This window comes from Catharus ustulatus, chromosome 5 (genome assembly GCF_009819885.2).
Source record: "Catharus ustulatus isolate bCatUst1 chromosome 5, bCatUst1.pri.v2, whole genome shotgun sequence".
In the NCBI taxonomy this organism is placed as follows: domain Eukaryota; kingdom Metazoa; phylum Chordata; class Aves; order Passeriformes; family Turdidae; genus Catharus; species Catharus ustulatus.
In genome coordinates this window covers 69,055,868-69,083,682 of record NC_046225.1, presented here as the reverse complement: position 1 = coordinate 69,083,682, position 27,815 = coordinate 69,055,868, and the positions used below count along the sequence as shown (strand labels likewise).

Sequence of the window (27,815 nt, the reverse complement as noted above, 5' to 3'; positions counted from 1 at the left end):
ATCGCGGCCGCCCCGCTCCGCGCCCGCTGCGCGCTGAGCAGACGCAGGAGCGCCGCGGCGGCGGGCGGGCGGCAGCGGCGGCTCCTGCGGGCGTTCGCTCCCTCCTCGCTCCGTCCCTCGATGTGCGGTGCGCGGCCGGCCGCGGGGCTTGCGCAGGTAGGCGCCCCGCCGCCGCTCGGCGCACGGCTTCGCGCGGCACCCTGCACTTTTTTTTTTACTGCTCCCACCACTTTTTTTCCGCCTTTTTTTACTGTTATTTTTCCTGTTTCCTCCTCCGTGCGGGCACCGGGGGCGGGGTGTTTCTCGCCCTCCTGCCCGCGCTGAGCGCTCTCTCCCTGTCCCGGCAGCGCGGCGGAGCGGAGCGGTGAGCGGCATGCGGCGGCCGGGGGATGTCTGAGGCGGGCGGTGCGGCGGCGGCCGCGCTGCCCCGGCGCCGCTCCGGAGGCATGCGGGCGGCCTGGGGCTCCGTCTGGTGCCTGTGCCTGGCGGCGGCCGTCGGCGGGATGCCGGCGGCAAGGCGGGGCGGCGGCAAGGCGGCGGCGGCGGCGAGGAGCGGCGGGCAGCCGGCAGGTAAGGGCTGCGCGGCCGCGCACACACGTGCTCGGGGAGGACCGGGATGGGGACGGCTCCAGTCGGGTTCGGCGCTGGAGTCGCCGTCTCTGGGCGAGCGGAGCGGGGCGGATGGATGGAGACCGCGGCGGGAGTTACGAACGCGGCGCCGGGGCGGCTCCACCTCGCCGTGGCTCGGGGTAGTCTCCGAGGCGCTCAGCAAGGACAAAGTGCTTTTGAGAGGATCCCTGTCTGCCAGGGATCTCCCAGCAAGGCGGTGCACGGGGCAGCCCGTGTTACAGCTGGGAAGATGCTTGCGCGCGTGTGTAGCGGCGCATCTTCGGCGCACATCGGAAACGCTCTGACTGCGTGTGTTCGGCTGGGAAAAGTAGGGAAAGGTCATTTATATCTGCATCTTGGGAGCAGAAGTGGAGTTGCCTGAGCTCCGGGCAGGCACAGGCCGGGTTGCAGCTGAATAAGCGGCTGTGCTGAGGGAGCTGCGTTTCGGGGAGCCGGTGATGATCTCCCCTGGAGTGGCAGCACTGTAGTTGCAAGTGAAAAAAGTTAACGCGTCGGACAAAAGCTGAGTTTTTCTTTTTTTCCTTCTTCTTTCCGAGTAATATACGGCGGGTTTGAAACATCGTGTCTCTCTGATCCGCCTCAGCTGCTACCTGAGTCCCTGTTTATTTTTCAAAGCTCTTTAATGGAAGGGAGCCCCCTTGCAGCCCCCTGTCCTCCGGTTTGCATGTACCCGGCAGAAAGTTTCCATTGTTCAGGAAAGGGTTTGAAGCCTGTTTGCCAAAAAAGTGACAGGGGAATAAATGGACTTCGTGGAGCCTGGGGGTGGGGGGCATTACTTTCATACCCCTTTTGGTTAAAGCTATAAATCACACCGGGGGTTGGGTTTGTTTTCAAGAAAGTCCTAATAAAACACCAGATTCTTAGTGTAACTCGTTTGGCTCATTTTTCACAGCCAAAAGAAATGATTTATGGGGCAACATCGCGGGGACTTGGTCGGAGCAGATGAGGTCGGTGTGCGGAAGGCAGGGGGCAGCCCGTGCTGGCCGCAGGGTGCGAGTGACAGACGCGAAGTGTCCCCAGCTCCCTCTGGCTGAGCCTGCAGCGCATATTGGTGCTGTCACTTCGGGCACAGTCGGTCCCGTGGGGGCCAGGAGCAACCTCTGTGGCTGCCTCGGTGGTCCCTGGGCTTCCACTCTCACCTCAGTCCGTAGCTGGGGTTGATAATGTGTTAAAGCGGTGCTAAACCCTTCCCGTGCTCCAAGATGCTTTTGCAAGTTTAAGCTTTGGGACGCTGTTGGAATTGGAGGTCACACGGAGGGAAACATCCCTCTGCTGATGGCTGCGAAGTGAGTGATGGGTTGGGATTTCCAGGAGCTCCCGTGGAAATCCTCGAGACAGGCTCTTACCTTTGGGTCAGCTTTCCCCAGAGCAGCGATGGCACTGTCAGAGGTGTCACTGTCAGAGGTGGCTCTGCTCCCAGGGATTCCTCCCTGAGCCAGGAGGGCTCCCGTCCACCCCAACACCTAGCAATGTCTGTAAGAGTTGCCCCATCACTGGGAGCTGTTGAAAGCTCCGGTGGATGGGGACTGTGAGGGCAGAGAGAGCTTTTCAGAGCCAGTGCCTGTCCCACACCTTCCACGTGCGTGGGGAAGCGTGAAGCCACTGCTGCTTCCCCAGCTGTGCCAGAGCCAGCGCTCTGCGACCGCGAGGTGCACCCGCTGCCTGTCCGACCTGGGGGGGAAAAGGTTGTGCAAAAGAAACTGTAAAGAATATAAACCTTCAGAGCCAAGTAAAAACACATTTTACTTTTTCAGTCTTTTTGAATTGAATGGGAAAAAGCAAATTCTTTCTCCTAGTCAAATGGGCCATGGGGTATTGGCTCATTACTGAGGGTTGTTGTTCGCTGGGCTTTGCATTTACAGTCTAAGGCCTTATTTTCCATAAAGGGGCTTGGAAGGATTTTTCCCCAGTGATCTAATTCTCCACACGGGGCTGTGAAGGCTATAACAGCTACTGCTTTGTGCCTATACTCAGCTACATAAAACACACATTGAAGGGAGGCATTCTCGAGGTATGTGTATGTTTGCTAATATGAATACTGGCTATTAGCGGAGGTGGAGGGGGTGCAGGTTTTAACATCTCCGCAGGGAGGTGTTCGGCTGTTGGCAGGAAGGAGGCAGATGGCGGGGCTGTTGCTGAATAGAAGCTAAACTAAAAACACCAGGGGCCTCATCTGGGCTGAGTTTCTCTTCTCTCCCGTTCTTGGGGCTGCTGCAGGAAGAACAATGTCAAATTTCCCCCCTCCCTCTTTTTTTTTTTTTTCTTTTTTTATGAATGAAAGTAAGAGAGGCGAGGCAGGATTGAATGTGTATGTCATTCAGGGGCTATGACAGAGATGATTAGGGAGGTCAGTGAACTCCTTTGCAGCCTTGAGCATGCGGTCACTCTATTCAGCAGCCACAGAATAGACATCAATATAAAAAAGCCCGTCCAATTTGCATTAGTATTCAGATAAAGATATTACTTCGTACGATTTGTGAATGTCAAGTAATGCTGGCTGTTTTCTTAGAGAGCAGCCCAACTGAAACAGCAGCATTTAACTTTTAAGAAATTCGGATAACCATCCTGTCTCCTGGAGCTGGCTTGTGTGTGTGTGTGTCTGCACACGGTGTATGTGGAAAAGGCAATTTCTGGGCTCTTTGGGATTTGTGTTGCACTAGTTAGCTGCTGAGGCTGGCTGAGGGCATTGAAGGAGTTGTATAGAGAGCTGCTAATGTTTGATCAGGTTTGTGCGGGAAGGGGAAGCGAGAGCTCTCCCAGTCTGCCAGGAGCAAGAACCGAAGTTTCCTTGTGCAAGGAGTGGAATTGTCACCAGGGTTAATACTACACAGGCAGTTTTTTTGCCAGAAGAGCAGAACAAGGACCATTTTGGGATTTTGCTTCATGGGAGGGCAAGTACCAATTGCTGTGACTTTGTGTGGAAAGAAGTGGTGATGTGCTGGCTGCGGTGTTTTTCACGCAGCTGATGGCAACTGGGCTCTTGCAGCCTTCCAGCATGAGCTCAGCGAGGGGTCCAAGGTGTAGGATACGCTGATCTGTGTCACTGCTTTGTGTATCTGAGCGTTTCAAAGTTCATCCTGAAATTATAGGGGTATTGAAACCCGTGCCAAATGGCACTGGCTGTTCCTGGAGCTGGCCTTGGGGTTTCTGTGTTCAAACTCTCTGCAGAGAGTCTCTCGTATGTTGATGGTGCTGCTTACTTTGTGCCCTGCACCAGAAATGTTTGAGATTCAGTGGGCAGCTGTGAGGGACAGTTTTGAGATTAAAAGTTGATCCATTTGTTTTCATGAGCAGCAGCAGCTAAAGAGCTAATTAAGTCTTTAATATTGAGACTAGCATGTTTTACTATATGCAATAAAATAAGAGGACACAGGTAACTGATGATGAAACATTGCTGCTCTGAAAAAAAATAAATCTATTTCTTACCTAGCAGACAGTGAAATAGAAAGTCTGTTCCAGTGCAGAGATGGACTCAATACATTCAGTAGTAGCTGTATAACATGATGTCTTCTACACGTGCTGACAAGGGTCACTCCAATTAAATCTGAGGATTTTTCTTTTAATTAAGACTTTATTAGCAACTGCTGAGTAGGAAACGTGATGAAAGTAGATCTGAAAATTGTGTAGCAAAGTGTTGATCTACTAATTAAATCATGCAATTAAAGTAAACCACTCTGACTGGCATGTTAGCTTTTACAATTCCCTCCAAAAAAATCCTCAGTACCTTTTGGGAAGGTGAACCTGTCCTGAAGCCTGTCTGAACACGGGTTTTGAAATGAGGTGAACACCTAAGAAGTGTTGATTTCCAGCATTCCCACTCTATCCAGACCATTTCCATACAGTGGGACCCAGTCTGCTGGTTACACAAAACTGGAATTTTTCATAAAACTGGAGGAGGGTTCCCCTCGCCTCTATAAGGCTGAGAAACAAAATTTTTCCTTTTAAAATATGGTTAGTAACAGTGAACTTTGATATCCACCTAAATGCTTAAAAAGCTGTCCTTTCTGAATACTTACTGTATACACCTACTATTCACTTAGGGATCCTAAAGGGTAGGGAGGGAATCAGCTTGGTTTCTGAGCAATTAATAAAATTTTCAGTTTATAAAAGTGTTGGATCAAAGTGTTTCTGACAGTGATCTCTCGTTGGCATGCAGAGCTGTGACTGAAGGCATTTTCTGCACCTTAATTTTAGCTAAGGTTAGGGCATGGCCTGCTGGTGGCTTTTTCTGGCTGGTCATTGAAGTGTGTAGGATTCAGTGCAGGAGCCTGCCATTAGGTTTCATGGAGAAGTGGCTGTGTTGTCATTATGGTTTAGCTTTTGGCAATTTTTACTATGTATAAGGTAGACCCATCAGGCTTATAACGAATTCAGATTATACTGAAATATAATAATTATAATAAGATAATATATATGACTTTCTGTTTATACTGAAAACAAAGTCAAAATTCCCTCCCCAGTTTTTTTCCAGCTCAGCTCAACCTGATACACAGATAAACAATATATCTGGCTATTTTTTCTTATGTTTCCCTGTTAGAATAGATTTCTGTCTTGTCCTTCGTGGGCTGCCTGCTCATAACTTTTGTGTCCTGGGAGTTTCTGACTCTGCATACCTGTTTCTTCCTTTTTTCCTGACTCTTAAAAAAACACTCCAACCTTGAAATTGCCTGCTGACTCCAAGCCATTCAATAGAGTGGTTTGATGGAGCTGTTTCAGTGTTTGCCATTTCATCTCTTTTAATAGCGATTAGTGATAAACTTGATTCTACATGTACCAGACTGTATGCCAGAGAGGATGGTGCCTGGTAAAAGTTTGCCTTACACTGGGTTTTTTACAGCAGATGGGAGTCTGGTTCAGCACAGCTACTCGTGGTATGTGGCAGCAAGCAGCCCAGAGTGTAGGAGGAGTAAATCTGAAAGCACCTCTCTGCAAATGCTGGGCTAGAACCATGTCTGAAGGTTCATATAAAACCAAAAGCACCTTAAAATACCTTATTACACCCTGATTTTTTTTTTTTTTTACCTCCTACATAGCTTATCAGTTTAGCAGTTTCCCCTCTTTTGGCTGTTTGTCTGGTGGTCTTGCTAAAAAATCCTTTTTCTCTGAAGTAAAGCTGACTCCCCCAGTGTTCTCTTTCTTATACGCTCAGAACTCAGGTCGCCAAGTGCCACAGATGTGATTTAAAGCTCTGTATGTGTGAAGAAGGGCTTTTATTCCTGCAGTGAATGCTGTATTCCTGGTGTGCTTACCCCTAAAATATCTGCTCCTTGGCTTGAATGACCAGGAAGTTTCTTCAGTATCAAAAGCAAACAAGAACGGTGAGATACGGGCTGAGTAAAACCTTTAGCAAACTTACTAGTTAAAATGTGAAAGGTAATCAGATGTAAACCTGCCCTATTATTCTGATAGGCTATCAGGGCTTTTGCATTCAGGTGGATAGGAACTAACCAGGGGGTAGTTAAATCAATTTTATTTTTTTTGTGCAGTGACACTCAGGTTACTCAATGTAGCAAACCTGTTTTTGAAGAATAGCAGCACAGTCAAGTAAGAAAACATTTCTCCAGTAACTGCTTCAATTCCAGATGTATTAATCTAAGAAAGGGGTGGTATTTATTGCAGAGGTGGAGGTGGTGTGCTGGCCTTGCTTTCTCAAATTCAGAGAGCAAGGCAAGATAATGAGTTGGTTAAATAAAAAGGTTATATTAAAACTTGCAAGTAGATCTCTTTATCACGCAGAACTGTATGCAAAACAATTGCCATGTGCTTACACGTTTAGCATCTGTGAGATTTTGGGGCTGTGCCATTTCTGCAGGTTGTGAGGGGTTAAAAGAGTTAATAACTCAGGTGAGAAGGGTTCCAAGTTTTTGGGTGAGGAAAGGACGCAGCCCAGGACGGCTCTCTGGAGCAGGCACTGCTCCACAGGCTGCTGTGTGTGCCGGGGCTCTTCCCTGGGAACGTCACAGCCCCAGGACCCGGCACTGCTGTTTGCACCAGTGCAGCCAGGGCTGTACTCTGACCTACTGAACTACCTGCAAATGTCACACTGACACTTGGCAGCGTGTTGCTTTGGAATTTTTTTCCCCTTATTTCCTTTTCACCCAAGGAGCCAAGCCAAAAGTTAAGTTCCTTGAGTATGAGGCTTTTAGGGGAAGACAGTAAAAGGCAATGATAGTGCACCGTGGCATGCCAGAAACCTCCAGATGTGGCTTCCCAACTTTTTCATAACTGATGAAAGTGTTTGTGAGTTTACCTGCTTTTCAAACTTTTACCCTGGAAAATGAAATCTTTTATAGTTGTACTTTGATTTCACTGAGTTACCTTGTGCTGTTCACAAGGCATCTCACTAAATTATTTCAGCTGACTTAGTTAAATCAGTAAAGCTTTGGAGACCAATCCTGGGTTATAAAGATTGGACTAGTATCCAGAAGTAATGGATTTTAAGCGTTTTTGAGTTGACCTGGCTTGAGTTGGGTGTAGGGGAGACAGCAAAGTAGCTGGGTATTGCTTAGGGGCCAAACCTTGTGGCGATGTGGTGTGTGGGTGGGTTCTCATGATGCCAGGAGGGAGGAGTGATGTACAGTAACAGGCAAGAAGGGAGGACTTCACTGTCAGAGAGCTCCAGGGAGGGTGCTGAGGGTGAGAGCATCCCTGATGCCCCTCTCACAAGAGGCAGGCAGCACCTGGCTCTGTGAAAGTGGGATGCAGGCATGGTCCTTGTAGCAGGACCGTGTCCCAGGAGCCATCTGATCCCCTGTGTTGCTGGTGGTGCCTCTGCAGTGGGGATTTACTGGGGAGGTTATGTGAAGCCCTGGTGGTGCTCCTGTTCCACGGGGCACTGCAGGGTAACTGGCATCACCCTGAACTGACAGCTCGTCCCCTCTTGCTCGCTCCCCCTGGGGAAGGTAAAATACACATCTGTGAAGGCTTTTCTGTGGAGTAAAAAGGAGCTACAGGAGATGTCTCTGGATCCAAATGATGAGGCCAGCCTTTCTCAACCTTCTGCTATCCCTGTCAGAAAACTGAAAAGATCCCAAGAGTTATTTTTAATTTTATTTTGATGCTTGACAGAGCTTGTAAAGATCCTTCATTGCAAATTTGGCTCCCAGTTCGGAGGGTCATTGCTTTCTTTAGGGGTTTTGCCATTCTCTGTTTCTTGTAGTCCTGTAAAAATAATAATGAGGTCCTGATCTTGCGCCTATTGAAGCCTAGGCAAAAAAAGCCCCCATTGATTTCCAAGAGAGCAGACTGAAGCCCTTCACAGATCGTGGTGGGAGCAGCTATTTAGCATAAGCAGGGATTGTTTGGGAAGTTTTCTAATGACCCAAACATTTTAACAAGCAGAGGAAACTCTGGCGAGTAAAAGGGCTCCCAGTTTGGGGGTGGAGATCCCTGGAACTGGCTTTCAGTGACCTCCCATTCCTCTCTAAGCAGCTGTAACACAGACCTTCACTTCCCATCTTGCTCTCTGTGACTCCAGCTGGGAGCCCGCGGCAGCGTCACAACCCAAACGCAAGCACCAGGGGCAGCGGGGACAGCCAGCACCCAGCTCCCCTGTGCCTCTGTCCTGAGTCCTCTGTGGAGCTGAGCTGCCCTGCTGGCCACTGTCGCCTCTGCCCCATCCTCACTGCCATTTTATCAGTGTCACCGGCATCAGCCCCAGCGCCGTGAGCTGCGGGCAGCGCAATGCGCCAGGACAGTGTTAATAATAATCCCTGCAGGGTGAGCCTGAGCCTGGGACCCTGCACCACACAGGAGCCTGTGGAGGAGCCTTCCTGGAGCAGGCAGAGCACAAGAAAGTTTTCCCATAGATTTGTTCTTTTTTTTTTTTTTTTTAATAACCCCGCTTTCATGGGCGAGACTCAAGTACGAGCAATTGCCTCCCAGCAAAATACTTCAGCAGCTTGTGTGGAGACTGTAGGGCCTGAACAAACTGGTGATTTCATTTTTGTGTAAGAATTTTTTAACTTCTCTCTATAGATTCCCCCAGGAAAGCATTCTGTTTCTAGCCAGTAGCAGGATCTATGTAAGATGAGCCAAGATGTGCCTTGGGAGATGGGAGTATCACAGCTAAAAGTGAAGAGGAGAAACCAATTGCAGAGAGAAGGTTAAGGAGTTCTGAGTGTGCCCTGACAATTAGCATGTTCAAGTGAAGATAAATCCTCAATGAGCCTTTCTTTAATTAAAAGAATGATTGGAATTAGGAATAGTACCATCTCTTCTGATCAGTATCGTGACTATCTGTACCAATAAAGCATTTCTGAGCAGGGAGAAAAGCACCAGATTTTAATCTTCCTTTGGTAGCCGATATGTCTGCCTTTTGCAAGGGCATATTTCTCCCTGTCTTGGAGTACCCAGGCTTGTTGACAGTAAACAACTGTCACTTGGCAGTTTATGAAAGAAGAATGTTTAAGAAAACATGTCCAGTTTAAATAGTTATGTTAATAGGCTGGGGATTGATGCAGAAGTGAGGGGATCTGGTAATGGAGGTACATAAATTAGCTGGGATTTAGAATCATAGAATCGTGGAATGGTTTGGGTTGGATGGGACCTTAAATATCACCCTGTTCCAGCCTCCAGTAAAAACTGTGTAAAAAAAGAGTTGAATGCAGCTGAGGGAGAAAAATTAAAAATACTTCTCATTTTTACAGTCAGTGTGTTATGCATGAATTGACAGCTTTCTGTGAAAAGCATAGGTTTTTTTTTTTTTTCAAAGAAAATTCCTAAAGTCTCTTTTTTCCAGCACGTGGTGGGTTGGGCCCTGGGAGGCCCCTGGTTGGGTTGAGCTGCAGGGCTGGGAGCCCAGTGCCTCCAGTGAGTGGCCCAAATGCTGCTCCCAGCTCCACAGGCAGCGTTTGGACCTTGCAGTGCCCTGCTGCATCCCCAGCCTTTGCCTCGCAGGGGTGATCTGCAGGAGGAGGCTGCAAGGAAACTTGGCCTCCTGATTTCTGAGTTGATGAATTACAGAAAGGAAGGGGTGGGGTGGGGAGTGAGGGGAAAATAAGGAACAGCAGATGGTGTCCTCTCTGCTTCCCTGCCCAAAGTTGCTACAAATCCATCACCCACCTTCTTTCCAGTTAAACACTGGTGGATGTAGTGAGAGATGAGTGAGTGCAAAGCGTTTGTTCCAGCTCAGCCCAAAGTCATCAGTGTCAAAATATAATGAGTGGGGGCCTGGTATCAGGCACTTGAAATCTGTAATCAAGTATAAAAACTATCATTCAGGCTTTCCAGGCTCCTGGCTCATCCAGCTTAGGAAGAAGGGTGTAAGTGGCTAATGGGGGATACTAGCATTAGTCTTGAAGATACTGGGTAAAACACTCTCCTGCACTCCTGGGATATAATATAAATACAGTGGAGTTTAAATACGGAGTACTGGGTTACAGATACCCCAGGCTGAAGAAAAGTATCTCAGAGAGAGGCATCTTGACAGCAGCACCTTCTCTTGCCCTCGTTGCAGTTAGGGCAGAGAGCTGGAAGGCAAATAGGAACCCCCAGAGTTTTGACAAAAGGGTCACACTCAATTTTCTTCTGCCCAGTGGTTCAGTTAGTATTGCCATTAATTGAACTAGGAGGCAAAGGAAACCTGAACATGAAGCCTCCTACTACAGCAATGCTTTGCTATCTGCCCAGTCAAAAAGGAAAATAATGCCTGGGAAGTGTTGATGGGCTTGTGCTGGGGTTCTAACCTGTGAATTACTTAGTGAAGGAATGAGATTTCTGCCTCATTTTTAAGTGCAGGTGTGCTGGCATCTTGGATTTGAGGAAGCAGTGGATTTCTGCATAGGAAAAGTCTTCATGAAGGGGAGGGAAGCACAGAGGGGACAGCAGGGGTTCTCCTTTGCCCCGTGTCTCTCAATGCAGGCACAAAAAGGGGCAGGTTTGTACCCACCCCTGTGGTCTGGATGGTGGCTCACTGCCTGATCCTGGGTCTGGTGACCCCAAGCAATACAAATCCTTCCTGTAAGGAGTCACCTGTGTGCTCTGAACAAGGTTGTCTTGTGGGTGGAATGTGGTAGTTCTGGCAAAAAAGGGCTGAAACCTCCTCAGGTGCTTTGAAAACACATGTAAATGTTTGAAGTAGAGGTTTTCTCCCTCTCTGTCCCCTCCTCCCAGTGCATAGCAAATGAAGCGCAGACAAGAGGCGCAGTTTTTGCAGGGATAACTTCACCCAGTGCTTGAGCCCAGCTGTTTTGGAAGGAGAAGGAGCAGTTGGAGGGGTGGCATGGGATGTCTCAGGGCAGGCAGCAAGGAAAGATGACCCTGGATTAGCCACCCACCTCTATAAAGGGAGCATAGGGGGCAGAACGCTGTGTGCAGCTCTTGCTCCATTTATGGGTTATACATCCAGGCAAGTTGTTCAGCTTCTTGTCTTCATGAGTAGTGCAGGGTGGTGGTTCAATCCTCCCGAGGGAGCATGGCAGGAGCTTAGCTTTGGTGCCTGACTTTGAGACAAACCCAGCCCCTGGTGGCTGCTGGGATCAGTTTTTATCATTATATCTTCCACCTGCAGAGAGAAGTGGCTGTTTTCTTTCTCCCCTGGCTTGCCTGCTACTCTGACCATCTTTGGCATCACAACAGCATCCATCTAATTCTTAGAGGCTCATTTGCACAGAGAGGAATTTGTTAGTGTTTCTGGTGGAGAAAGGAAAGGAAAAGCTGGGAAAATCAGAGTCAGAAGGATGGGGAATATATCCCAAAGTGCCTGTGGATGGTTCCTGGTTCATGCAGGTAGGACCAGTCATGTCCTCTTGCAGGAAGGTGGAAATAGCTCTCTGCAGAGGGTCTGCATTTCCTTACAGCAGGAAGGAAAATATCCTTAAAATATCTTTGCATAGAGGTGTCTGCCCTGCTTCTGGAATTTCTGGATCCTAACGTGGTGCAGGTTGTAGATGATTATTTGGGAGCACTAAAACTGCTTGAAGGCAGTGGCAACAGAGACACGCATGACTTCCTTGAACTCTCTCTTAATTTGTAAAGTGGAGTCCAAACCCTGCTGTAATAGATAGGGTTACAGGAGACCATTAAAAGGTCCCTCCTGGTGAACCTGATGCCCTGGTGCTGCTGCTGGAAATGATAAACCTCTGCATTCAGGTTGGATGGTATGCCATGCCCTGCGTGTATGCTGTATGCATGGAAGCCACTGAGTCCTGCTATTTCAGGGGTTGTTTTCCAAGTCTGTTTTCTATAAGCCTGTAGACTCAATACAAATAAAGAACTGACTAAATTTCCTGTGAGAAGCGCGGGACAAACACTAAGCGTGGGATTTGAATGCAAAAAGGTGAAAACACAAATGTATATAGAAACAGCAAGTCAAACAAGCTGAAAAAATATTGTAAGGTTGATTTAACAGAGTAGTGAACTCAAAGCTGTCTAATCCCTTTAGCAGCCTTCTTTAAAGAGGAGAAATAAAAGAATTTTTGACATTACTTCTCTACCATCTCTCACAACTCTTTCTAATAATGCTGAAGGATAAGACTTGAGTTTAGCACAAGGACAAAGTGTTGCAGCTTTAGAGGTGTTTTCTAAATAACAAAATCTTCATTTGTCATTTGTGGCATTAAAGTGGATCAGACTTCCTGAAAGGAGATTACTGTTAAATTTCTCCAACGGGGTACCTGGCACCTAAATCTCGCTTGAGACTCTGAAATAGTAAGCTTGGTTTTGAAAGATGCTGAGCCAGGTCAGGCTCTGCATTTAAATCACTTAAGCACTCTCAAAATCTGGCTATTCATTTTGATGCATAGATATGGATTTCTGGGCTTAATCACTGACCTTTGCATTTCAAATGTTTGACCTTTGTTTTCTTTACTAAGTATGCAGACAGAGCGGCCCCCAAATTATTATTGTTTTTCCCTTTTACACAGCTGAAAACAGCCAGCAGAGAAGACTTGAAGTTCTGCATCTTATTACTAAGAAATAGAGGTCTTTGAGAAACAGCATTTTGTGTTGATCAAGAGAAACTTACAAAAAGGGGAATATTTTCTTATTTTCATTCACGTGAACATGATCCTTCATATATCTAAAACCCGCAATCAGTTGGGAAGAAACCCACCCAAACTACCCTAAACCTTTGCCCTCTCTTAATCCCTGTACAAGAGGGTGGGTTTTTTTAAGATGTGCTTTTGCCCCCCCTGAAATAAAGGCAATTGATAGGCTCATAAACAAATACCAAACATTAAGTCCTAATCTCCATACAGAGGAGCCTGACCCTTTTTATGGAGAGAGAGGGTAGAGGGAGGAAACGGGGCCAGGAGTTTCAGGTTTAATGCTTATTAAAGTTTTAGTGGGTGGGAAAATGCAATCAATAAATTTTGTTTAATGCCTCAAAACTGGTGTTAGTTTTCACTAGCTACACCGGAGAGTAGTTTTCATTTTGAAACTAGGACACTCGTAGTTGGAATGACAATTAATGTGGAGTGAATATGGTCCCAGTTGGAAGCCGATTTTTTGAATAGCATGAGAACTGCCCCCACCTCCCTGCCTTGGCTCCAAAGTGGGGTAGCTTCCGTTTTTAATTAGCAAACCCGGCAAAATTTAGCTCATTGTGTCTTTCTGATCCTTTGGCCCAGTGGATAGCTTGGGTTTCTCCATCTTGCTGTCTTGAGGCTGTTCTTTTTATTTTTTTCCCTTCAGTTTTGGTGCGGGAAGGAAAGGAGGGCTTCAGGATACTTAGGATTAAAGTCATTGTTTGGGGGTATTTGCAGCCAGCTGCCTGCATTAAATGAAGATTAGAGGAGTGCACATTAAAAGTGCAAGGGAAATGCAGAGGACCTGGGATTTGGGAGCTGCATAGCTGTGAACCGAAGGGGAAAGGTTGGGGCTTTATGGCAAATTTTTTCTGATGCCATGTGATCTTAAAGCCCATTTCAGAAAGCATCACAAGTAGCTTCCTGGACAAAACTGGCTTGGGAACTGGAAAGGGAACAGGAGCATTTGCATCCCTTAACAAGTTCCTCTGAGGTAAACCTAAACTTTTGAGCCTGGGAAACTTAGGTATTTCTTAAAAGTTAATCTGCAAGAGCACTTAAAAGGTGGTGAGATTTTGATAGAAATGACCAAGCAGCTGAAAGCCCACCCTGGAGGTCAAAACTCCAGGAGTAATGAACTTTTGCAAGATTTTTAAGAAGGAAGGTATAGAGAAAGAGCCCAGGAAAAAAAAAAATAACCAGAAGAATCATTCAGCAACATTATGAGAGAGTTAAAAAATATTTCCAAAGATACAACTGCTCTCCTTTCCCTGTTTTGTGGAGCAGTCATTTGTGCAGGCTGTGTCCTTGTGGCAAACTCTGCTAATTGCCTGGGGAATGTCACCTACAAAACCAGACTTTACTGGCCCTGCCAAGCTGGAGGGAGGCTGTGGTGCACTGATGCTGAAGAGCACAGGTTTAGCAGGACCAAGTGCTGCTCTGATGGAGTCTGGGGCCAGCTTTGCCCAATCCATTGGGATGCTGGGAAGCCTCATTCTGTGCCTCAGTTTACATAGCTGCTGCCTCTGGCTTTGGAAGGGCTTGTGGTAGCAGCTTGCTTGCTGCAATGATGAGAGATTTTTGGACTTCCTCAGGCATGTAGAGCAGAAATGTAAAACATCAGCTGCTTTGTGGTGGGATCTGCCTGTCAGCATCAAGCTGGGATGCTCCTGCTGTGCTGAGAAAAGCTGAGGCCAAGTTGGCCACTGCTATTCAGAGGCAGCAAGAGGCAGACACCAGAAGGATGGCAGCAGAGTCTCCTGTGCTCCCCAGGGACCAGCCCCATGGGTGTCCCATCCCTCTGAGCGCAGAGCGGTGGGTTGGCCATGAGTGGTGTGGATTGGCCACGTTTGGCCTCTGTGGCTGGATGAAGTGGTCAGTGTGACCTGTGGCCAGCAGCTGCAGGGGTGTGCTGGCCATGCCAGGCTGGGGCTGATGTCACCCCCATCCTGCTGAGAACTGCTGCAGCTCCTTGCTGCCCTCCTTGAGGAAAGCACAGAGCCTCTGGCACTGGGAGAGCAGGAGCTGGGAGCTCTGATAGCCTGGGGACCTCATCCACTGCTCCCTGTCCTGGGGAGACATTTCATATCAGTTCTTTTATTTATTTTTTATTTATATTTTATTTATTTATTTCCAGAACTTTAAAAAGCTCAGCACAGAACTCTGAGCTAACTAGATACGTACAATTGGTGTTCATTCCCTGTTCTGAGTGGGGAACCAAGTGTTTGGTTGTACAGTCTGGCTAGATTTTAAGGAAAACTCCCCATCACTGCTTGTTCCTTTAAGCCAGGAATTCCCAGCTGAAGGCTGTCCCTGGGACTAGATCTGGGCTCTCAGCAGCAACCAAAGCTTTGTGCCTTTTGGAGGGGTTTACATTCCCATTTTTTAGGTGTAGCCAGGAGACCCCTTTGATTTGTTCTCTGGTGGGGTTTTTTTTTGTCCTCCTCAGGACTACCAAGTGTCAGAGGGAAATCCTCCTGGCCAAAGTGTTTTTGTAACTGTTTTAGCTTTGTGACAATTTATTTCTTTAAACTCTCTGTGCCTGAATTGGGTGATCTAAGAAAACAGTCCATTAAAAGGAGGATACTGTAGAGTCCTGATGAATCCTGTTTTCTACTTGGCCGATGGAACAGAAAGCTAATTGCCAGTAGTAAATCCATTCAAAGGAGAGCTGGAGGGAGGGAGAAAAGCCAATATTCCTCCTTGAATGCCATTTAATCTCTGAAACCTTTCATGCAGATGTAAATTAGGATTTGCACAACAGAGTCAACAGTTGCTCTGTAGATAAGGCAGATTTGCAACATCTGCTTTTTCCATTTTGGAAGCTCTTCCAAAGTCGCTGTCGGGGATAGCCAAGCTAAACAGTAGAGATTTTTTAATTCCTTTCTGTAATCTCTTGTTTATAAAGAAAGCTGCATATGACAGAACTAAACCTGGTTATTGTCCTGCTAATTCTCTAGGAAAAAGGTTTGCTTTTCTCCTAAAGCAGATAGAAGAAAACCCCCACGGGGTGGTAACACAGCGCAGATACTTGTTCATGTCTTTGAAAGAAATGTCTGGTAACAATCGCATAGGCCACTGCAGTGGAAATACAGTATAACCAGTCTACTTTGCATTATTATTATTATTATTACTATTATTATTATTATAGCTATTTTAAGCTTTTCCAGGAGAACTGCCTCCTCCCAAGCAAATATTTGCAATATAGGAAAGATAAAGTGGTACCTTTGAGTGGTCTGGTCTAGGGGAAGGTGTCCTTACCATGGCAGGGGTGTTGGGATGAGATAATATTTAAGATCCCTTCCAAGGCAAACCATTCTGTGATTCTATGATTCTGTGAAATAATGGAGGCAAACCCTTTTCAGATACAATTATCTAAAGACATATTTTTATACCAGAGTTTAAAGATACAGATATTTTATTTTTTCAATATTTTATTTCTGGGTGTGAGCCCCACTGAGCAGGGGAGATAACCCAGCAAAAAAAAAAAACCACTATGGGAGGTGATATGATACTGCTTCAGCAAAGCATCCTGTGCTGCTCTGATTGCCAGAGTAAGCCCCTTCTTCCCAGGACGGCTGCAGCCTGACACTGGGAAGTGTGGTGCGAGAGGGGCCTTGACCTCAGAAGGGGAAAGGAGGTGGGGAAGAGAGAAAACAGAATGCTTTATATAATCCTGTTAATTTTATAAATAAAATATAAGAGAAAATATACACACAAAATACTTCCTGTAATATCATGCATGTGTTTGATATATTTGCTGTGCCAGGCTGGTGAGGTACCTTTTGGGGTGACAGGGCCATAGCCAGACAGGGATGTTCCACCTCTGGCACTGTCACAGCTGTGCAGAGAGGAGGGGAAGCTGTGCCCTGCATAAAGCACTGCCAAATAAATAAATATACATATATGTATGTGTGTGTATATATAAAATATCCCCTCAGCTCCCTGCAGAGCAATGAGGGTATGCACACACTGCATCTCTCCCTCAATCTTACCTGCCCTGAGAAGGCAAATTCCTGGGGAAACAGGTGATCCCACGATCTCATGCCCACTTCTCACAGGGGTTTGTTTGGAGGTTCTCATATTCCCCCAGGTCTTCCTCTCTGGGAGAAGGAGACAGAGGGAGTAGGGATGTGAGTTCTGTGCATGGCATGGTTCCTGTGGGGAGGTGACACTGAGGCCACTTGTCACTTTTCCTCACTACTTTTTAGATTTAGACAGGTCTTAAAGGAACAATATTTGGCAAGAAAAATGTTTTATTTCCCTTCTGAGAAGTTTGCTCTTCTCAGTGCAGAGGTCCCAAGGTGAGGTGGGGAAGTGACTCTATCCCAAGAACAGCCACAGAGATACTGTGAAAAACACCTGAATATTATTCACTGGGTGGATAATACTCTATTAACACAGGTAGGACACTTATTTAAAATAAACCAGGGCTAAACATACAGGCCACAGTGCTGGTCTGAGTCTGGAGATAGTGTAAATGCTCTTTGCCACCACAGCTATGTTCATCCATCTAATGCTGGATTTTTTCACACACCTCTAGCAATTATTCACCAGCTTGCTGGCTGGGACTGTGATCCCCTGGGAATGGGATAACAAACTCAACAGGACAAAGCTCTGGCGTGGCTGTTGCCCTGTGATCCTATAATGTATCCTGTCACGGTGGATTTGGTGCAATAAAATACATAGAACAAGAAACGATTTCAAATGAACCTGAGGAGAGAAATGCGTGCGGCGCTGCTGTCTCTGTGCTTGTTAACATGCCAAATTGTCCAGCTTGGAAAGGGAAAAATATGATCTGCTCAGAACTGAGCCTTAGTCCCTTCCAGCACTGGGCTGTGAAGCAGTCCTGGAAAGCCTCTCAGGAATTGCCAGGGTTCAGGGTGGGTGAGGACTGGTGGTACTGAAGGTTGTGTGCCGCTGTGTGGGGGGAGTCCCAGTGTGGTTTGGGTTGTGTGGTGGATCTTCCCCTGCTGCAGGATGCCCAGTGAAGGAAAAGGGTGGTAATGATGGAGGATGCACATATCCCACCAGAGCAGTTCCTCAGGACACTCCTGAGTACTTCAGTGTTTGAAAAAGTAGGGTTGTGGGAAGTTATTCCGGGGGAAAAATCAAAGGTGAAGAGATAGACGTTTTCTGGAGACAGAACCCAGCACCCTGTGAGGTGACAGGGGACCCTGGTGCTCCCTCACCCCTCCCTGCAAGCCTCTGCTGGCCAGAAGCCATCCCCAGCAGCATCTGGAAATGGTTCCTGACACCCAGGAGGAAATCAGGCAGGCTCTGAGTTGGTTTGGATTTTTGGGGGGCTATAAGCACCCTGGGAATAGCCCACCACCCTCCATCTCCTTAGCAGCCTGGGGGCAGTCCACTACCCTCCACCTCTTCCTCATCCTTTTATGCCTGAATAATAAATAATTTAAGAGCTGTATGCATTAGGACCAAAATAAAACATTTCCAGGCTCAGCCAGAAACAAGTATTGATGTCTGAGAGGAGCAGACAGCTGATGGAAATACCGACACACTTAAGTACTTGGAGCTGTGAACCACACAGAAAGTGAATTATTGCTGGGATGAGCCAAGCAGCTACAGAGATGAAGTATCTTATCCTTATAAGTGAATGCATACAAAAGCATTTCAGCGTTGCTGGGCCAACTGCTCCTCATTGTGGAAGGTGTTTCCAGCCAGTTGCTGCCTTTTTGCTCCTCTGAACAGCTTAAAAATGGTCTCTTTCTCTGTAGTGTGTTTGCTACCAGCAGTGATGATGCTGCAAGTGCTGATCTCCATCAGATGCATCTCTTGGTGTTTCTCAAGTCATTACTGCTTTGGCTAAACTATTAATTTGTTGGAATTTAGTCATACCTTGGGAGCCCACAGCCCAGATTGCCTCTTCCTCTCAAAGAGCCTGTTAAAGCTGCAAATGTGTTAATCCCTGCTCTGCTGGCAAGTGGGCTCCTGTAACCCCTACACGAGTTAACTCCCTGGTAATTTATACCTGTGTGTTGTGGTTTAACCCCATCTGGGAACTCAGCCCCACACTGCAGCTTGCTCACCCCATCTTGGAGGATGGAGGAGAGAATTGGAAAAGTGTGAAAACTCTTACGGGTGGTGATAAAGACAATTTAATAAGAGGAGCAAGGGCTGTACACAGAAGCAAAGCAGAACAAGGAATTATTTCACCACTTCCCCAGGCAGGTGTTCAGCCATCCCCAGGACAGCCAGGCTCCCTCTCATGGTCACTAAAAAAGACAAATGCCACCACTCCAAACAATCCCCCTTCCTCCTCCTTCCCCCAGTTTTATTGCTGAGCATGGTGTCATATAGTGTTGAATATCCCTTGGGTCAGCTGGGCTCAGCTGTCCTGGCTGTGTCCCCTCCCATGTTTTTATAGCTGGAGAGGTGGCCTCAGAGGGAGCAGATTCATCTCTCCTTCATGTCTTGGTGTGTCTGGTTGAAAAGGTGTTGGGAACACCAGCACTTGCAGCTGGAAGGCAGGAGGGAGCTGCTGGACTCTGGCCACGCTGTGAGAGATGTGAGCTTTGGTTCCCTGCTTTGAACTCCTGCTGTTTTAAGCATGGAAATGAGACTGTCTCTGCTTTCAGATTTATCTTTGTACTTGAAAGCTATATAAGGAGTGAGAGTAAAAGTTGGTTCTCCAAGGTCACAGTTGGCAAAGTGCTTGAAAGCATTTGAGTGCCCATTTAAATACTTTGTGGAGATCTCCAGTTTGGGTCCTGTTTATTTTTCAAGTCAAAAGTATATAAATAAAAGTTTGAAAAACAGTTAAGAGAAGTGAGATTAAGACCATTAGTAGCATTCTTCTTTTAATTCACCACTGCATCTTTCCCAAGATTATGCCCTGTCAGAAGGAATAAAGTCACTAGAACCAAACTTTGCATCACAATGTCTGCTGGAGAGCCACTGGGGAGAGTGAGGGTAGAGATGCCAAAATGAAGTTGTCAGAAACAAGAGATGTTGCTCCATTCCACAGAAGAACCTTGAGACCCCAGTCCATCTGCTGAGTCTTACTTTCCTCTTCATTCCAGCATTCCCTGTATATATTTTATAAAAATTCTTCGTCGCTTTGTCATTAACCCAGGTTCATTATGGTTTTCAAAAAAGAGTTATTTCCTTTTAAATGGCTAACCAGTACAGTTTGGCCTGTGTTTAGTCTGTTCTTGTTCCTGTTCAGTAGGTTTATAATACAAAAGCCAAAATATACAAGTCTTGATCATTTGGCAAACAGCTTTGGTAGAACTGTTTTGTGTGGAGGAGTTGTACAGTTGTGTGGGGTTTGTTTTCCTGTAGATTAAATTAGCAAGAGTTAGACCAGTGCTCAGTCTTGCAAGTCCAAAGCTTTTTAATTTGAAACCAAAGTTGGTACCCGTGAAAAAATCCTCATAGTCTAGAAGAAGGAAGAAAAAACTTGAACAGTTAAACCAGAATATTTCTTGACCATATTTTCCCCAGAGATATATCCCAGCTGGGAAGAGACCGTGGGTGAACACTCAAATGTAGCAATGAGTGCTGGTCTGATAGCAAGGAGATTCTGCATGGAGTTCAGTCCACTTCTTTGATTTACTAAAAGTATATGCTTTCCAGGAAAAATTTTATTAAAAGGGAAAAAACCCAACACCCTGTACCTTTGACTGCATGAACACCACACAACATCCTGGCCAAACCATAAAATATTTGAGTTGGAATTCCTGCTGTGGTATGAGGAAAGGCTCTTTGTAATCCCAATGAGTGTGGGCTTTGCCTCCTGTGAGACAATACCTCCCATCACAGACCACCTTTTCAGGCCTCCAGAATCCTTTCTTTCTACACTGCAAGGCTGTTGACTGCAACATTCTTGTATTTTAAATCTTTACATTTATACAAGGATGAAAAGAATAAAAAACATGCGTGACATGAAAAGCAATACATTTTCATCATATAGCCTGCTCCAAGTCTTTCACCTCAAGGCAAAGGAGCAGCCTGAAGCCAATGCTGCATCCTCAGGCATTTGGAGCTGCTGTACCTGCATTGGTTTCACAGTGAAGTCATTATCTATGAATATGTCTTTGATTCTGCACTTTTGTTGCACAGAAAATAACTTTAGCAGGAACCTAGTGATGGTTTCATTAATTTTAGCTATTCCATCTGTCCAGCCTTCCACCTGTTTTCTTCAGCCCACAGATGTTGCCTTTTGGTCACCCAGAGTCACATAAGAAATTTGGTTTATCCCTGGTTCTGTTTCTTGTGTCCTGTCCTTGCTGGATCTCTTAGAGTTTGTGGACAGACTCACAGGAATAAACAAAAGGAGGTTCAGAGACTGAGCTTGCCAGCACACACTTATTTCTGCCAGATCACCCCCCTCACCTGCAGCACTGGGTGTTGCAATGACCCTTTTAGAGATCTGTGCTGTTTCTTGTGATGCACCAGGTGGGCTGGACGTGCTTTGGTTGCCACAAGGTCAAAGTCATCCTTGTAGACCAGCACAGCAAGGGGAAGGTCTGGGCACATGGAACCATCAGTTCCATGGAGCAAATACAAGATATGTTTCTTTTTTAAACACCCTTTCTGTCTCTGACATCTGCTGTTATTTATTAATCTCCATTTCTTTCTCCCTTTGCAGAATACTTGAGGAGCGAGACCGCCTTTCTGGAAGAGCTGGTGTTTGGAAATGGAGATACCATTGAACTTTCCTGTAACACCCAAGGCTCTTCTGTGTCTGTTTTCTGGTTTAAAGATGGTATTGGAATTGCACCTACCAACAGAACTCATATTGGACAAAAACTGTTGAAGATAATCAATGTGTCATATGATGACTCGGGGCTGTACAGTTGCAAGCCAAGGCATTCCAACGAGGTCCTGGGAAACTTTACAGTCAGAGTTACAGGTATGTGCAGAAATACAGCTGTTTCTGTGATTTTCTTTTTTTTTTCTTTTTTTCTTGGTGGTTTTGTTTGTCTGTCCTTGGAGGGTCTGTGATTAGACTGGCAAAACAAACCAGTAGAAGAATGCTTGTATGTCCATACCAAATGTTGAAGCTTGATGTTAATACTGAGAGAAACTTCGGGTGCTAGTCAGATTAAACCTCAAATCCCCCTTAGCACTCAAATAGATGCAATGCTACATGTGCCTTTGAAGTCTTTTGTGAGTGAGGGAACTGTTAAATGATGTTTTTCATATTGTGTGACAAAACAGTGGCAAAATTGCACCTAAAAGCTGAAAGTTCCTGAAAACTGTTTCTCTGTCATAGCTGGTAAATCTTTGCCCTCCATCACAGTTATCACAAATTGCTAGCTTGTTTTGGAGGTAGCTGTGATGTATCCAAAATATGTGCTTCATCGAAGGTACTTGTTGGGATTCATCTATTGCAAACAAGTGCTGTGTTAGCAGAGCACATGCTGTCATTTGCTTGGCCATATTTTTTGTGATGAGGACAATAGAAGAGAACAGCAACAAGCTGTCCAAGCCTGGATCACTAAACACAGAGTGCCAAAAAAATCTGTTGTTTCCAGATAGCTAACCACCAACACAAAGGTCATTTTCATTATTTCAGGCTGATGCATTAGTAGATGGATGCTTATCACTGTGAGCAGATAAAAAAATCTCCTGATCACAGGTGATAAACCTGAATTTTCAGGTGAATTAGCCCCTTGTGGATCTCAGGATTTGAAAACTTTCATTTGCCCTTGTACTGTTGGAGCTTTTTCAGAAATCCTTGAATAGCAAGTCCTTTCTCCAAAAGTTGAGTTCCCTCAAAAAGTAAGAGTCTCTGTTTGAAACCCAAACACTGAGATGTTTGTGGCTGTGAATCACATCCACTCCATAAAGAGCTTTCTCATGCAATAGGAGTGAGTGAGAGAAAACCATCATGAGAATAAAAGCTCGTTTCACCAAGCCTTTAGCAACATCTGCTTTTTATTGAGCGTTACTGGAGATTGCTGTGAATGCTTCAAGGTCATATCAATTAAATGGTTAAAGAAGTATTTGGCCCTTGAAAGGCTTTCTTGAGCTAGGTAAGATTATTGGGGCTATCCAGCAAACTGCAGGTTGTTAGAAATGTTACTCTCTTTTTTCCTAAGTGACATGAAAATGCTTTTGAGTTCAAGGGGCAGCAGGGGAGGCAAGAGAGGGCAGCTGGTTACATGCTCAAATGAAACAGCTGCCAGCCCCAAAAGTTTGTAAAGTGAGAAATTGTTTTTAATAGTGGAAGGTCTGATAATCCTCTGCTTTTAAAAAGTTTAAGCCCCTGTATTTTTCCTCTTCACTAATAATAGCTAATAACAGCTTAAGAACTAGCAAGTAACCTGAACCTACTTTCTGACAACATTATGAGTCTTTGATTCTATTAGCCCACTGTCATTACCACCAAAGTGCTGGTAATGTGGGAGCCTACTTTTTAGCTGTCAGCAGCACTTGTTTTAAACTTTGAAGCCCTGCTTTATGTGGCAATAGTGGTGCCTCTCATATACTCAGATATTTCTTCATAATTAGTATTGATTGCTCAGTGTGGCACTGCAGAGATGAGACTGTGATCACAGATTTGTGGTTTGTGTCCCCTATTCTTAAAGGTAATGCCAGCAATTAGCTCAGGTATCTGGTCAGGTGTTCATGTGGTTATTTGATGTTTGGGGCTGGAGTTATTCTCTGTGTTAAGCTGGTTTAAAACTGTACTAACAAACTGGAATTGCTCTGATGTGTGTTCTTAAGTGCAAAACTACACTAGGTGTGTTTGGAATAGCTGATTCACACTTCAGTTCCATTTTAAGAGATGCTTCCAGGTCCTAGGGGCATATCAGGATTTTGCTACACAGAACCATGAGAGCTGAGTCTGCAGCAAACTGACTGTTCTGCAATGACTCTGCACGGGGGGATGTCTGATGCTGGAAGCAGAGCTAGTAGATGCTGGAGCTGGTGTTCAAGGGCCAAGAACCAGGCTGGTTAATAGCAGGATTTATCTCTAAAATCGCTCTCTTGACAGACAAGGGGCTTGAGTGTTTTGCTAGTTTACAAAAAGAAACATACTGTCCCCTTAAAACCTGAGCCCTTGGAAAGGATGGTGTAGAGCCTGCGTGCCCAAACTGATACCCAGCCCTCTTGGCAGAAGCTCCATTTCTGTAACCATTTCATGCATAGAGCAGCCTTTGGATTTAGTGGCTGAGCAGCACCCCTGTGATGAGCATGGACTGCAGGCTGGTAGCAGCAAACAGAGCTTTCAAAAGACCCAAGGCCAAGCATTACAAAACAGGTGACTGAAAAAAATTAAGTCCCTTTACATTCATAATTAAAGCCCTTTTGAGCAGTTCTTGCCAACACTCAACAACTTCTGCAAAGGATTATTGTTTTAGTAAATGATAAACAAATAGCCTATAATTTTTTAGTCATCTTTTGAAAAATGTGATATTTTAGCAACCTGAATAGGTCAGTTGCTATGAATACAGGATATTTCAATCTAAGCTTCACATCTCATCTTAAAAACAAACAAAGTCATAGATTTCCCTCAACCTTGTGAAAATGTTTTTGAATTAGTTTAAAAATTGATTCTGCTCCTCTGGTCATGATGGATTCATTGGAAAGCAGAAGTAAGCCATAATCATGTGTTAATGTATGGATAACCAAATCTGAGAGCAGAGCTGAAAAGGTGCTGATTTCTCTGTCGATGCTGGTGGGGGTTTGGCTCAGTTTCTGCCTTCGCCAGGACTTGAGTAAACCTGCTGGATCAGCCAAAACACCTAAACATCCACTTCACTTTCAGCAAGCCCCGTGGCATTTCCCTAGTTCTGCTGCCAGCAGGACCTCAGCTGTGGATTTGCAGTTAGATACGTGTTAAAAGTCGTCCTTGAGGCTTTGCCAAGAAGGTGCAAAGCAGATCAGCCCCTGCAGTCTAAGGCAGGTTTCATGTGTTGCTTCTCTGGATGGTGAAAATGCCTTGAAGGTCTTCCAGGTTCTGCAGGGAAGACCTATTTGTTGTTACCTTTCCTTCTTTTTCCCCTGCTTTTGTCCCCTCCCCACCTTTTTCTTTTTCCATTTTTACCTCCACTGTGGTCAGAAAACTCAAGTGCATCTTGCAATGAAGGATGTTCTGCCTGGCTCAGTCTTAAGCAACTTCACATTTCTGGCCACATGTTGAACACTCAAAATGTTTCCTGTTTTCTGGTGTTTAAGGCCAAGTTCTTTACCACTGTCTCAGAACATAAAGGCTGCTGGGCTGATAGCATTTTGCCTTTATTTAAAAGAAAAATTCCTGGAGATTATGTAACATCAGTAATGCTAAATCTTCCATTCACTGAACTGTACTAAACTAAACTGTGTAAACTAAATCAAACCCTAAGCTGCTGTTTGATAATGGCATTTACATTTACAGTAGTCTCTTGATGGGGAAAGAGGGACTGAGCCTTCATTGTGGACAGCTTGGAGAAGGTGAAATGTTAGACCACATTAAAAGAAACAGTTCAGGATGTTTTGGAGAGACACAGATGGAAAATTCCCACCTGTTTACCTGTATTGAGTTACAGCCTTGAGGTGCCTCTGTGGGAGGAGTGTAACTAAAGGGAGCTGGTTCATGGAATGGCCATCAAAACGGTGGAGAGAGGCTTGGTTGCAAAAAGTGCAAAACTTTTGGTCTTAGTGTTTGAACAAGGAGTTAATGAAGGGAGACCTGACAGGGGGATATTGAGTTAAAAGAAAAATGCAGGGAAAGTGAATTAGAAATGCTGACCTGTAGTTTTGAGACATGGTAAAATAAAGTCTTCAGAGTGAATGCTAGAGGCAAGGGAAAAAAAGCAGTCAGAGAGCTTGTTCTGCAGGAAGAAATTTTCCAGCTTAGAATTTCTTTTGTATTTATGAAGAAGAGAACATTTCACACAGGGAGAAGTATTTGACATTGGACCACGTTTTCAGAGCACTGGCAGACTCATGACACCTCTGTCCCAGCTGAGAAAGCTGTGCCCAGTTGTGCCTGGCCCAGCAGCATCAGGGGTGGGCTGGTGGAGCTGCTGAGGGTGAGCCAGCACTTGGGTGCCCTCCCTTGCTGGAGCCTGGACACCAGCAGCCTCCTCCAGAGTGGTGTCCCCACGTACCATCCTCTTTCTGCTTCACCTCTCTCTTGTCTCTTTGCAGATTCCCCTTCGTCAGGTGATGATGAGGATGACGATGATGAGTCAGAAGATACAGGTAATTTGTTTTTCTGGGATACAGAGGCATTTCCTTTGAGACAGCTTTGGCTCCCAAGCAGTGCAGCTCATCTGGGTGTTCACACAGTCGCACAGCAGTTCTCTCTTTGTGCTGAAATCAGTGACCTTAGGATGGAACCATGAGGAAATTTATCTAAAAATTTAGAAACAGCTGCCAGAGTGGTATTGCTGCTGTGTTTTGAAGCAGCACAGCAGCAGTACTGTGTTTTGAAGACCTGATGCTGAGAATCTGAGTAGATGAGTACAAATTACAAATTCTCCTTGTATGTCAAGATCCAGACAAACCCACTTACTATATCTATCTATCTATCTGTCTATCTATCTATCTGTCTATCTATCTGTCTCTATCTGCATATCTATATATAGATATATAGATTTATAGATATTTGTTTTACTACACTGATGTTCCACCAGTTTTATACCATCAAACCTTGACTGCTTTCCTTTTAACTGTTGTGATTCTGGTCCTTACCAGCATCTTGACAGGACTGAGAGTACAAAATGTACACTAGTCAAAGGGCCAGATTTACTGATGCTGTAAGTGGGAGCTTATCTTTGGCTTTACTGACTTTTTCTTTCACTCCTGTGTGGAAGAGAGTCTCAGGACAGTGCTTGATGCTTTCACAGTGAATCTCTTTCAATCCCAGTGCTGCTTTCTTTAAGTGCAATAGCATTAATCAGGATCATTACAGGCTTCAGAGGTGTTAGTGTTGTGTTTTATTCTGGTCTTTATACTTCTGCAGAGTGAGCTGCCCCATGTGTATGTGTTCTTAATAAATAAATGTCTTGCATTTGAACTCCCAATCGGCTATGTACATTGGCAGAAGTTCAACATGACTGGAAAATCTCTCCTGCCCATAGCATTGGAACATGCAGGACCCTTTCAAACAGGTCTGCTGCTGCAACAAGTTAATAGTGCTGTGTGTGCAGTGTGTGGACAGTAATGGTGAGTTACAGTGCCAGGAGAGCCAGCAGCAGCAGTTAGTGGTTTTCTGATAGCTTCTAATTAGGGCCCAAATCCTGCCAGGTGACAGGCACCTTTGCAGAGGTGCTCAGGGCTCCTGGTGCTGCTGAAGAATGGTGCAGACATAGGGAAGGTCTGGTTTGGTCAGGATTTTTTCCCGCTGCAGTGTGGCTTCTGATGAGCACAACTGATGGTTCTGTACATTTTTTATGTGGTTTATAAAGAACTCAATCTCTTAGCAACAGGTATCACAAAACATCAGCTGGCTTATGGTACAGAAAGACGTTTCTTCACTGAAAAGGAAAACACACTTTTCACCACATGTATTTATAGCCTGTTTTCTGGGTCCTCTCGACTTTAAGGCTGTCTCTGTTTTTAGACCTGAAAGTAACGGCTGGCTTTGCTTAAAGCTCTCCTTATAAGAAGTTAGACTCTCTTCTGGTTTAAAAATGGTTGATCAGCTTAATGTGTCAGTGCAGTGAAACCTCACGGCGTTTCGTGACACGGGTGTGTTTTATGGTGCTTTCTTTGATGTCAGATCCTCCACTTAACCTTCTGAGGGCTCCTGAGTCTGGGGAGCTGTTGTTAACCCTGGTACCACCAGTCAGGACATCCCACCAGGAGCAGGGGCTGAAGGACCATCCCAGCCAGGCAGACACGGTGTAGGCAGTGCCCTGTTCTGTGGGCAGCCCAAAGACCCAGGTCCTCTGTCTCCTGTGCCAAAAATGTGTCCTACTAATGGGCTGTATAAGCATCAGACACAGCTGTGGTCAGTAGTTACAGGAGGAGAGGCAAAAAATGCTTTCATGCAAAAGAGAAGTGCCACAGACTCATGGGATGGTTAGGGTTGGAAGGCACCTTAAAGGTATCCAGTCAGTATAACTGATGTGTTTCGTATTTAGGGGAGGCAGTCCATCCCAGACTGGCTCACTGAGTGTTGCCTCACTGTGTATCACTGAATGAAATCCTCTTGTCCTGGCCCCTTGTGATAAGTTACTTTTCTGGCTTGATTGTGTTAATCAATAAAGCTTCTCATCCTCCTATAGTGGAGAGTTTGGAAAGCTGGTTCCAGTA

At 45.6% G+C, this 27,815-nt stretch overlaps 1 protein-coding gene across 3 annotated transcripts in view; it reads left to right on the top strand.

Annotated features, from left to right (window-relative positions):
- The first annotated feature begins 374 nt into the window (after nucleotides 1-374).
- FGFR3 (fibroblast growth factor receptor 3) overlaps nucleotides 375-27,815 on the top strand; it is a 54,533-nt gene continuing 27,092 nt past the window's right edge. For all 3 annotated transcript variants that reach the window (XM_033060400.1, XM_033060399.1, XM_033060398.1), the window contains exons 1-3: nucleotides 375-570; nucleotides 21,211-21,474; nucleotides 25,704-25,757. In XM_033060400.1, the coding sequence (XP_032916291.1) occupies nucleotides 390-570; nucleotides 21,211-21,474; nucleotides 25,704-25,757 (499 nt within the window). In that variant the 5' untranslated portion in view covers nucleotides 375-389. The remainder of the gene's footprint in view (nucleotides 571-21,210; nucleotides 21,475-25,703; nucleotides 25,758-27,815) is intronic.